This window comes from Caloenas nicobarica, chromosome 18 (genome assembly GCF_036013445.1).
Source record: "Caloenas nicobarica isolate bCalNic1 chromosome 18, bCalNic1.hap1, whole genome shotgun sequence".
Taxonomy (NCBI): Eukaryota; Metazoa; Chordata; class Aves; order Columbiformes; family Columbidae; genus Caloenas; species Caloenas nicobarica.
The window spans coordinates 4,890,680-4,902,874 of NC_088262.1; the positions used below are offsets into that span (position 1 = coordinate 4,890,680).

The 12,195-nt window shown below is 60.0% G+C and overlaps 1 protein-coding gene across 5 annotated transcripts in view; it reads left to right on the top strand.

Annotated features, from left to right (window-relative positions):
• The window catches only part of CASKIN2 (CASK interacting protein 2), a 34,917-nt gene that overhangs the window by 14,607 nt on the left and 8,115 nt on the right, over positions 1-12,195 (top strand). For 3 of the 5 annotated variants that reach the window (XM_065647901.1, XM_065647903.1, XM_065647902.1), the window contains exons 3-12: positions 6,843-6,894; positions 8,844-8,941; positions 9,022-9,167; positions 9,284-9,379; positions 10,233-10,363; positions 10,586-10,694; positions 10,836-10,944; positions 11,254-11,348; positions 11,430-11,547; positions 11,793-11,954. In XM_065647901.1, the coding sequence (XP_065503973.1) occupies positions 6,843-6,894; positions 8,844-8,941; positions 9,022-9,167; positions 9,284-9,379; positions 10,233-10,363; positions 10,586-10,694; positions 10,836-10,944; positions 11,254-11,348; positions 11,430-11,547; positions 11,793-11,954 (1,116 nt within the window). The remainder of the gene's footprint in view (positions 1-6,842; positions 6,895-8,843; positions 8,942-9,021; positions 9,168-9,283; positions 9,380-10,232; positions 10,364-10,585; positions 10,695-10,835; positions 10,945-11,253; positions 11,349-11,429; positions 11,548-11,792; positions 11,955-12,195) is intronic. The other 2 variants (XM_065647904.1, XM_065647905.1) reach the window with 1 other exon arrangement.

Sequence of the window (12,195 nt, forward strand, 5' to 3'; positions counted from 1 at the left end):
AAAGGCTCCACCTCTTCCCTGGGCAAATACAGCTCCTCTGAGTTCATATCCTGGAGAGCGGAATAGCCAGGTCCCAGCAGGGACGGTGACTTCACCTCCCGGTAACGCGTTTCCCCGGCCAGCTGGGAAAGGAGCCCTCGTATCTCTGAAGGAGCCGCCTGGCTTTCCCCACCCAAAGCCTTTCCCAGCTGCTTCCATCCTGGCCAGGGTTGGGGGATGCAATTTTGGTTCTATGGGGAAGGGGTGTTACTGAGGGAGCTGGGCTGGGTCGCATCTCTTTGGGGTAGGAAGCCAGTGCGAACCCCCAAATTATGGCAGGGAAGGGGGGTGAGCACCTCATCCACCACACAGATGAAATCCTTCTGGGAGCCTGAATCTTGGAGCAGGAGCACATATTTGGCTTTTGCAAGGGTTGAATCTAGCCCCAAAGGAATGCTGTGATGCTGTTTCCCCCCCTGGCTAAACCTGGGGACAAGAGGCGAGAACTGCACCTTCTTCCCAGCTGCACGGATGGGGATGGGGTTTCCGACTTGGCTTTTCCTTTCATTGTTCTGGGAGCCTTTGCTTTGAACAAGCTGCTTGTTTTTTCCTGCTTTGCTTATGGGGGAAGCGGTGGGGGGAAATTGGGGGTCTGGCTCAGGGTTCTGGGGTGGCTGAGCTGGGGGTGAGCGATCGATGTCTGCGCTGCACAGGGACGATGTCCCCGCTGCTTCCTGCTGCCAACCTCTTTAAAAAACTCAATTGTTGGATTTGCCCTGGGAAAAAGGCTCCCAGCCTTGCCCAAAGAAGGAATAAGGCTCCAAACTGACTGCCATGGTCTTGCTGCCGTGTTCCCAAACCCTCCCTTTTACCTGTCGTGTTTCCCCAGCCCAGGGAGGAGGACAGATACCTTAGACCTCTCAAACTCCTCTACCTTTGCCATCACCTGCCTTTGCCATCATCATATCTGAACATGTTGCAGGATGGGAGATCTTAGAGAAGGAGAAAGCACAGATGGGGAGGGAGGCAGAGCTGCCACAGGAGACTCAGACAGGCCAGCGGCAGAGGAAATTTGTGACAGGGACAACTTGGGCTCTATGTGGCTGTAAACCCTAAGATTTGGGGCTCAAGCCAGGGGTAAATGGTGGAGGCTGTTGAGGTTAGAGACAAGCAGTCTGTGTTTTGGCACGGTGATGCTCGCGGTGCTGGAGCGTTGTGTCCAGCCCTCGGGGTGCTGCAAGGATCCACAGGGAGTTCAGCTCCCAGCAGGTTGCTGCACATGTTGCCAAAACCAGGAGCAGAGTTTGTGCAGCGTCAAAGCAGGCAGGGCCCTGGCCAGGTCCTGTGTGTCTCCACCTGGGTTTGGTGCGTTTCTCAAGGGATGAAGACACCAATTATTCTTAAGGAGTTGCCAGATGCCGGTGTAGGTAAAGATAAAGGGGTCCCTGCTGTGTCGTGCTCTGTCACTGATGCTTGCCCTGTTTTGATGGGAATCTGCTTCCCTGATTGCCGCCTCCCCATCCCTGCCAGTTCACCCAGTGGCTTTGCCCCAGTCGGACCCACGCCACGGTGCCTGGCGTGGCGGAGGACCTGTTTGTCAGCGTTGGTGGGGAGGCCGTTTGCAGGAGTGCTGCGAAGCCTCAAACCCCAGCGGGTGCCATTTGTGGGGAGGAAAGCACTCGTGGCATTTGGACGCCCATGGCATTTGGACACAGGGATGGGTGCTCGGCTGGGTATCCCAGGTGGCAGCATCCCGGCAGCTAAATTCACTCGCCATAATGACAGGGCAAACAGGGGATCCCCTGCCTGCCCAGGAGCTGGGCACAGCGCTGGTCTCGGTGTTTGGGGTGCGGGCTGGTGGCTATGGCAGGCAGCCGGGGTCAGGAGCCCTTGGCTCTCACCCAGCCTCTGTCCTAAGCCTGCTGGGCAACTTCGGTTGAGTTTCTTAATGTCTCTGTGGCCAAGCTCCTTCTCTATCGAAGCAGGTGAATCTCTTCTGAACCTATTGGGAAACTGGGTCTGAAGCAGCCGGTTTGCCAGGAGGAGCCGGGTGTGGGTGGCCGCAGCGGACGTGCCTGTGGATGGAGGGGTGATGGGGAAGGGTGGTTGCTGCAGGAGATGGGTGGATGTCACCTCTTTGGGTTCTTGATTTTGGGCGAGATATCGAGTCTCTCTTGAGCCCTGACATGAACCCACTGAATCCATAGGCAAGGCCACCCCAGGCTGTCAGCGCAGGTCAAGGACAGGCAGGGCAGCTCGGGTGAAGTTGCCACCTCTTTCCACCTCCAACAAGCTGCCACCACCATCGGAGACGGCTGGTGCTCAGCTGGTGCTCTGCTGGATCACAGCTGATCAGCTCCGCCAGCTGGTTTATTGGCTTAATAGTGAGAGTCCCCAGGTGGATTTTATTTTTCCAAGAGGGTATATGCATGTATTTGCTGCGTGCAGAGCACATGGTCCTTCTCCTGCTGCCTGTGCCAGCAGGATGGTGTTCCTGTAGTGCCCAGACAGAGCATCCCTGTGTGCAGGGTACCCACGGCCAGCAGAGCAGGGATGCTCACGGCTGGTAGTGCAGGGATGCTTGTGGCTGAGATGCTCAGAGATGCTGGTTGTGCAGGGATGCTGAGGCTGGATGTTGAGGGATGCTCATGCCTGGCAGTACAGGGATGTTTGTGGTACAGGGATGCTCAGACCCGCAGTGCAGGGAGGCTCATGGCGTGGGGATAGCTGCAGCAAGCGGTGTGGGGATGCGATTTCTCAAGGCGAGGGGAAGGGACGAGGGTCTGTCACACAGGACCAGCAGGAAGGTGTATTTTTTCAAGGTGTCTCTGGCAAGGAGGCAGGTCTCCAGTTCTAAATGTGTCCATCCCACACAAAGTCTCACAGTAGAGGAGCTTTGCTGTGGCCACACTGGGTAAACAAAACTGGGGGAGGTCACAGCAAAAGTACTGCTTTCTGGAGCCTGACTCTGTGTGACAGCCAGGGCGGGAGTGTCCAAGTGGCGCTTTGGCAGGGACACGGGATGTTTGGGCATTTCCTTTCCCAGCCAAACCCAGGTGAGTGTGCATCACTCCTTCCCAGCGAGCGGTTCAGCGCTCCAGAGGGATCGTGTTCATCTCCCAGCCCTCGAGTGAAGCTCAAGGGTGTCCCCGTGGGGACGATGTGTCCGGTGAGGGGCACAGGGTGATGTAGGGTGCCCAGTGTGCTGGCACAGGGGTGCCAGCCTGGCTCCACGCAGCCGGCACAGCCGGCGCCGGGTGAGCGCCCCGGGGGGGTAAATATGGGTTCGTGCCGGGCCGGCTGCCAGCAGCATGGGTGAGGCATCCGCCCTGGCCGGCTGCGCCCCGGGAGCCCCCTGCATCCCTCGGGGAGCTCAGCCCGGCCTGGCATCCCCACTGTCAGGTTGTAGCCCGGCCCCATGGGGAAACTGAGGCACGCTGGAGGGGACTGCTTTGTCGGGGGAGCTGGTTGGAAACGCGCCATGCGGGGCTCCACCATCCTGTCCCCCCACACCAGCGAGAGTTCCAAAGGCCAAGGACTGTCACTTTTACCCTGGCTGGAGCCAGAACATGCCGCGGACGAAGGTCCTGTTCCCGTCTGGCGAGCGGGCGGCTGCGCTGCCTCTGCCCCGGCCAGCGGAGCAGGCGGGCCCGACATTTGTAAGCAATTTTCCGGAGCGCTCCGGAGGTGCTTCCCGCCTGCCGCTTGGCAGCCTGACGCCGCACAGAAGCTCGCCGGCTCCCTCGAGGCCTCGCTCAGCCCAGCCCTGCGCTGCCGAGCCCCGTCCTGCCCGGGCAGCCGCCGGCAAACGCGCTGGGGGGCAGAGCGGGGTGGGGGCCCGGCAGGACCCCTCGGCGGGGCCGTGTTGGGGAGCAGGGCTGAGCGGGGGGCGCTCATGGCCAGAGTTAACCCTTGGTGTGCATAAAACTAGGGTTTTGCCTGGAAATCTTCCCTTTGGGACTTCTTGCATTTCGGCTCCAGGTCCATGTTTTTCTGGGTTCATCTTCCTGGGATGTGTGCTCCCGGCGGGGAGCGGGGATCAGCCCACGGGTGCTCCTGTCCCAGCGCAAACCCACAGGAGATGAAGATGTGCCTGGGGAGGGTCCGGCCACCCCAGTGCCATGGCAAAGGGGTCCTGGCTGCCTGTCCCACTTCCATTTTCCCCTCCATCCTTCTGCCCTTCTCTTTGCTCATGCCGTTGTGCCCGGTGTGCCAGGGTGTCTGGCCCCTTTCTTAGCCACACTTTACCTTCCAGCCTGGCCGCAAACCCTCCAGCTCCCCAAGCAGCGATTCGCCCAGCTACAAGCCAGGGATGAATTCTTTCTCTTCCTGCCAGAGGTGGATGTGAGCGTTATTGCTTTCACATTTGGGAAGAGCCCTAAAGGGGATGATGCTGCTCCCAGCTCCACTTTTTGGGACCTGCTGCTTTCCCAGCTGCCCACGCCGTGTCTGCATGGTCTGGCCCCGTGACCCGACCTTGCTGGGTTGCTGGAGTGGGGAACTAATTTGAGGAATGTTGCTTGGGAGAGGAGCAAAGACGAAGGCATTTTGCCATGCAGATGCTGACAGCTGCCTCCCGGGGCCGGGGAGCGGGCAGGGACACCCGAGGTGTCCTGGGACACCCACTGCATCCCAGCCCTGCTTACTGGACCCCATTGGCCAGCCTGGGGTGAGCTCTCCCTCTTCAAATATTGGGCATTGCTCAGCTCCAGGAGCAGCCGCCGGGGGCTGTGGGATGTTTCTGCCTCTTTGCTTTTGCTCAGTGGGCATCTCCATCCAGCCCTTCTCTTCCTGGCCTTGCCTGCCCAGCTCCCGTGGTTCAGGCTCTGCCCCTCCTGCCATGGGTGAAGACCCTTCTCTTCTTCCTTCTCTTTCCCACTCTTTCCCAACAGCAAAACCCCGTGGCAATTTTAAGCTGCAGCTGATGGAAGCAACCCCACGTTGGCCTTCAGTTCCCACCGCACAGAGCATCCTTTAAAAATACCTATTTATAAACCCTGATTAAAAGGCGGGGAATCTGGGGGATCACTCAGGGAGTGGGAGGTGATGGTTTCACAGCATTGCCTACGGCTTAGTGGATCCCTTAGCTTAGTTTTAATTTTATCTCGATTGCGTCCTTTGGAAATCCCCCAGCAGCAAACACTGCCCAGCCCTTCCTGCTCCCTGCTCGCAGGATCCATCCCGAGACATTCGGAGGGGCAGGATGAGACCTCTGCCCACCGCAGCCGACCCCGTTCCTGGCTCTGCCGTGCGCCCCAAGCGCGATCCTGGTTCTGCGAAACAGGCACCACGGGGCTTGGTGGTTATGGTCAATCCATGGCTGGGATCAGAAGTCGCCGATTTACAAGTGAAATGTTATTTTTTCCTGGCTGGTGGGGCCGAGGGAAGTGGCTTGTCCTTGATGGAGACCCCAGATCCTGGGCTCTCGGGTGACATGGGGCTGGAAGGGAGAAGTGGGAGCTCTGCCAGGCGATGGCTTTGGGAGCCAGTTCCTTCGGGAAGGGCTTTCGGGTTGGCAGAGCTGCTCGCTGCTGCTCTGCAGACAAACAGCCCCTGGAAGAGGTAATTAGGGGGATCCTGTCCTGATCTCCTCAGCTGTGGTGACCAGTCACGAGTGCTTCACCAGCAGCCACTCTGAGCCCATTTTGTGTTGATTAGGCTGTTTACAAAACACTGTAAATTGCAGGAATGAACACACCGTTCCTTGGTTTCCTTTAATTATCCATTTGCATGATGAATGAGCTGGTCCTCTCTTCAGCTTTGCTTTCAGGCAGAGGGGCCACCCAGCAGAGTGTGGCTTTGCGTGGGATCTGCTGTGTGCAGTGGGCACAGACCTCGGGAGAGGAGGAGAAGAGAAGGGGACAGAGGAGAAGGAGGAGGAGAGGGAGCTGCAGCCCCAGAGATGTGCCCAGCTGCGAGGGAGGGGGCTCCTTCCCCAGGACCCCACCACATTTCGCTGGGGTTTGAGCAGCTGTTTCACCCTGTGCCCCGAGCCCGGCTCTCAGACTTTGATTTTTCCATAGGAAACAGCACAGAAACTTTTCAAAGCATTTAATCCTCCCCGACTCGGCGATGGGGCTGCCTGGAAAGGCAGAGGAGGAGCGGCGGCATTTCTTGCCCGCCCCCCCGCCCCGCATACCTTCCTTTTTCTTTCCCTTTTGACTTGGCGGATGAATTCCAGAGATGTTAATCCGCTCTCAACCCCTCGGTGGAGAATAAAACGTCCTTTCTGTGTGGGAGGAAGGAATTCATTCGAATTAATTGCGGGAAGGAGCGAGGAGCTGGGGGTGCGCGTGAGGCTGTGCCGAGGGTGGGGTGAGCATCCTCCACCGCTCAGCGGTCCCCGAAAGGGAGGGAGGGAGGGATGGACAAGGGGATGGGGATATCCGAGGTGGCACAATCCTTCAATTCACAGCCGGAGGTCTCAGCCTCTGCCCTGGCTGTAAAAATGCCAACCATGTGGTCCGTGGGCCAGGTCTTGGTGGCAGTGACGGGCACAGGGAGCGAGTGGGGGGCGAAACAGCCCTGCTCAGCAGTTTTGGGGTGTTGCTGCCTATAAAGGGGAGGGAAGCGCCGTCGCGCCGAGCCGGGGTGACTGGAGCTGCGGGATCTGGCCCATCCTGGGAGCGTGAAGAGATGGAGCAGGAGTGACGGAGAGAGGAAAGGGTCTGAGCTGGAGCTGGGTCAGCCCGTGGAAGGTTTGTGGAGGTGAAGGTGGAGGGAGAGCAGAGGAAGAGGAGAGGCCGCCGGGATGGGCCAGGCACTGTTCTGCACGCTGGGAGGTCGGTGTGGCCATGGGACGGGGTTTGCACGGGGTGGTGTGGGCTCTACCTCCTGTCCTGACCTTCACCTCCTCTCCGCAGAGCTGCTGGGAGCTGCCAAGCGCCTGAACGTGAACTACCAGGATGCAGACGGGTGAGTGATCCCCGGGCAGGGTGCTGGGTGCTGCTGCTGCCAGTGCGGGTGGGTTGTTTTCCCCAATATCCAGTCGGTTCTGTAGCTCGGGGTGTCGCAAAGCTTTCGAGGGCGGCTGCTGAGCCCCAGAGAGCACAACAGCGTCCCAAAGGCAGGACAAGCCCTGCAGAGGCAGAGCCAGTGCCCACCTGGGTCTGAACTGAGGGTTATGCTTGATCCTCCTGCAAAATCCTTTGTAAAGCTCTTCTGCATCCCTCTCCATGGGGCTGGGGGTGAAAAGGGAGCACGGTGTCTCCTGTGTGACGGGTAAAGCCCTGAGCACCCAGCCAGCCACGGCGTCTGCACGTGCTTGTGTCTGCTTAACATCCCAAGAACAAAATCCCTTCATTTGGGGAGAGGTTAGAAAAAGAAAAGATGAGGTTGTCAAGTGACCACAGCATATTTGTGCAGCTCATCACTTCCAAAATCCAGGCACTTAATAAGCTGGGTACTGAGAGTTAAGAAACCACAAAGGCCCATAAAATAAATAAGCATGTTATTCTTACTGAATTAACTCTGACCCGTGAGTTATTAGCATTGTTTTATGTACTGTTGTTGTACCTAATTTCTACATGTTTTCTTTCCGAGGACTCTGTAGGAGGAGGTGTCCATGATGAGCCCTAACAGGCCAGCAGGGGATTGAAAATGTGCAGGATGGCTCTGTCTTAAAATAATACTGTGCAGATGGAGCTTAATAGAAAAAAAATGTCATAATAGAAGCAGCGATCTGATTCTGATAAGGCACAGGGCTTGTGCTTGGGCAGCTCCAGGAGGGCTGCTGATGGGAATGAGGGTAAAGGATCTGTTCCCCCTCACAGGGCCATGTGCGACATTTGGGATGTCAACAGCACAGGCGGCACGTTGGGGTTCGCTGGGGCACGGGAATGGGGCGGTGGGGAGGTGAGAGCTGTGCACGGGGAGCAGCGTGTACCCTCGCGGGTGAGCCGTGCTGCTGGCAGCGACCTCGGCGAGGCAGCACCTTGTTCGCGCCGCGGAGACACTGGGGCGGCGCAGGGACCCCGCAGGGTTGTCTCAGGGGGATTTCCTACCCCCCGCATTCTCACTTTGAAACAGAGGTTTTGGTGTGGGCTCAGGGACATGGTGGATGCACTGAAGGAGGGAGCAGCCCTCTCTGCTGGGATTAGTGTCCCTCCTGCAATGCCCAGAGATGCCCTGCAGGCATTTGGGGGTGCCCTGGGACTGTGGGCTGGGAGAAGAGCCGTGCCAGCAGGGTTGTGTCCCTGGCACGGGGCTGGGACACCACCAAGCCCATCGGAGCCCCGGGTGGGCACCATCTGGAGGCCCTCGCACCCGTCGGAGTGGCACACGGGCCAATCCTTGGCAGCATGGGGACCCCTCGCTCGGCCGTGGCCCTTCACGTGACAGCACGGGGGGAGCACCGGGCAGACAGGCCCCTTTCACAGCCCGAAGACACAGGGCTCTTTCATTACCCACAGCCTCCCACGCTGTGCCGTGGGCTCCAGGCATCCCTGCTGGCACGGGGAGGGGGTGGCTGGCGGACGGGCCAGGAGTAGCCGCAGGGCCGGTGCCTTTGCTGGATGGTGTGAGCAGCACGGCCTCGGGCTGCCTAACTGCACTGCAGAGCGGCGAGATGCTTCTCTGCATCCCAACAGCTTGTCCCCGCGCAGGGCAGGGCTGAGGGACCCCTCTCACTGGGGTCTCAGGGGCCACATCCCTGTGTCCCTCGCTGAACCCTGGGACATGGACAGCACAGAGGGATTTATCTCTGCATTGCTATGGGGAAACTGAGGCACTGGGAATCTGGAGGGATGTAGCCGTGAGCAGCTGGAGACTGTCCCAGCCCTCAGCCTGTGTCCACGTGCAGGTGGGGGCTGTAGGGACAGCACGTTGGGGACAGGGGTTGGACTGACCCTTTCCTTGTGTCCCAGGTTCTCGGCACTGCACCACGCAGCCCTGGGCGGCAGCCTGGACCTCATCTCGCTGCTGCTGGAGGCCCAGGCCACCGTCGACATCAAGGACAGCAACGGTAAGGGGTGACCCCCACCATGGCCCTCCAAGCGAGGCTGAGGGCCGCATCCAGCCCTGCTGAGCCCCATTCCCCCGCAGGGATGCGTCCCCTGCACTACGCGGCCTGGCAGGGACGCGTGGAGCCGGTGCGGGTGCTGCTGCGTGCTGCCGCATCCGTCAACATGGCCTCGCTGGACGGGCAGATCCCGCTGCACCTCTCGGCGCAGTACGGCCACTACGAGGTGGTAAGTGAGAGCCCAGAGACACCCACACACCCCCCCGGGTCTCTCTGGGGTGCACAGAAGGAAGGTGGGAGCCCAGGATGATGCTGAGCCCCATGTACCACGTTGCTCCCCTGCAGTCGGAGATGCTGCTCCAGCACCAGTCCAACCCCTGCCTCATCAACAAGGCGAAGAAAACCCCCCTGGACCTGGCCTGTGAGTTCGGGCGGCTGAAGGTGAGCGCAGCGGGCTCTGCCCTGCACTGGGCACTTCTCCAGGGCTGGCTCTGGAGCTGGCGGCTCCTCCAGGAGCAAAGCGCTGGGTCCAGCTACATCCACCCTCCCTGTAGCATGAGCCTGCGAGCCCGGCAGGCAGCACCTGCCTCCTCCCGCGGATCCTGAACCCAGGAGCTGTGGGGTTTGCTCTCGACCTCGCAGCAGGGCAGCATCGGGCTGGGAGAGAAGCCAGGAGTCCTCACTCCCGGTTCCCACAGCCTTCCCCCGCTCACCCCGGCTTTGCTCCCGTTTAAGCACAGCGAGGCTGAGCTGCCTAATCCCCGCAAGCCCTGAGCGCCCGGCCCCGCTTGGCTGCTCAAGGGCCCTGGCACGGCTAGTGGGGACAGGGCCACCCCATGCTCTGGAGACCCCAGACCAGCCAGCACCACACTGCTGGGCTGGAACATGGCCAGCCAGACTGTCCCGTGCCCCACTGAGGAGGGGACCAAGGGGCTATTTCCATTTTTGGAGTATCTATAATGTCTGCAGCTATAAACAGGGCAGTAAAAATAACTCCTCTGTGTGTCTGGGCTGCCCTGAGATGCTGAGAGTCACTCTGGGCTTGGAGAGACTTGAGATTTTTAGGGCTTGGTCTGAAAAGTCTGATTATGGAAAGACTATTTCTGGCTATTGTGACCTTTTATGGCCCCTCACGGCAGTGTGGCCCCTCCGAGCTCCAGCCAAGCCCTGAGGCTGTGGATGAATTGGGGCGGCGGGATGGGGAGCAGAGGGCTGGTCCCAAGGGTGAGCCCCTTGCTGGAGGGTGCGGGTGAGGGTACCTGCACCCCCCCGCTCACTCCTGAGCCCTGTGCAGGTGGCCCAGCTGCTGCTCAACAGCCATCTGTGTGTCGCCCTCCTGGAGGGACAGTCCAAGGATGCGACTGACCCCAACTACACCACCCCACTGCACCTGGCAGCCAAGAACGGGCACAAGGAGATCATCAGGTAACCCCCCGCCAGCCTGGGACACTGCCCCGTCCCCAAAAAACCTATCGTGGCTTCAGTCCCGCTTCCTCCCAAACCTACGTCCTTGCTGCAGGCATGGGTCCCATGTCCCCAGAGCCTCAGCAATGCAAGGGGTTTTTCCCCTTCCCATCACAAAGCAGCTGATCACCCGGCCCTGATGTCCATGTCCTCCCGTTGATGCCTCTCTCTCTGTCCTACCAGGCAGCTGCTCAAGGCCGGGATCGAGATCAACAAGCAGACCAAGACGGGCACGGCCCTGCACGAGGCCGCACTCTACGGCAAAACCGAGGTGGTGCGGTTGCTGCTGGAGGTGAGTGCGGTGAGGACAGGGCTGCATGGGAGGACAAGCTCCTGGGGCTCAGCCATCACCCCCTTCCCCTTGGTCCCTCCATCCCTTTGGGTCCGGTGGCAGCTGCAGGGTCTGGTCCTGATCATGTCCCCTCCTGGGCAGGGTGGCGTCGACGTGAACATCAGGAACACCTACAACCAGACGGCGCTGGACATCGTGAACCAGTTCACCACCTCACATGCCAGCAAGGACATCAAGCAGCTGCTGAGAGGTGAGGTGGGGTTGGTGCGTGGCCGGGTGCTGGGAGGGGCTTCTTCCCCCTGGGGTCTGCCCAGGGCTCCCAGTGCTCCTGAACAGCCTAAACCAGCCTCTGTGAGCATCAGCATCCCAGTCCCATCAGACTTAGACATGCCCCCGTGCTCCGTGTGGGTAATGTCCAGGGATCAAGTCCTTCCTGTAGTATTAATGTTCTCTTCTCCCCTTTCCTCGCTCTTTTTTTCTCCTTCTGCCTTCCCCAAACTGCTCTCTTTCTTACCTGCGCTCTGGCACCGTCTTTCTTCCCTCCATCCCTTGTCTTCAGAGGCATCAGGAATCCTGAAGGTCCGAGCTTTGAAGGATTTTTGGAACCTACATGATCCGACTGCTCTCAACATCCGGGCAGGAGACGTCATCACGGTGAGGCTGCTCCCTGCTCCCCGTCCCCCTGCCCCGCCACAGCCCCCGGTACCAACCCCGTCCCTCTCGTCCCCTTGGCAGGTCCTGGAGCAGCACCCGGACGGGCGATGGAAGGGACACATCCACGACGCTCAGAAAGGCACCGATCGGGTCGGGTACTTTCCCCCCTCCATCGCCGAAGTCATCAGCAAGCGAACAGGTCCATGGCTTTCCTGGGCACGCTGGGGACAGTCCCTTGTGTGAAACCATCCCAGCCTTCCCAGCACCTCCTGTAGCACAGGTCCTCGCAGCCCTGGCTAGCTAGTGGGGAGAAGGAGGCAGATTGGGCACAGGGGGTTGTGCCCTCGGTGGGATGGCAGTTTGGGGCTTGAGGCTCGGCTTCCCCCACCCTGGCCCTGCGTCCTGCTCGAGCTCTGACCATGTGTATTTTGTCTTTGAATGCAGGCATGGTTGTCCCCCGCGTGGCACCCGCGCACCAGCGCCAGGGTTCCCCCGTCGGGCCGCAGCTCCTCCCCGACGAGTGTCCTCACCAGGCAGCCCCGAGTGTCCCAGCGCCCTTTGGCCACCTCACCCTAACGCGGACGGCCCCGGGCCCTGACAGCTCAGGTCAGGGGTGCAGCTGGGGAGGGAGAAGGGTCCCCAGCCCTGCCCGTGCCAGGGGACAGGGAGGGAGACTCTCCTTCCACCTCCTGGCAGGGAAACAGCCACACAAGAGGGAGCAGCTGCAGGGAAAGGGAGTTTAGGGGAGCCCATAGAGCAGCCCCTTCCCTCCTCGTGTCCTTGGCCAGGCCATGTCCCCATGTCCCCTTCATGTGTCCCTTGCCAGCCCACGTCACCCTGTCTGTGC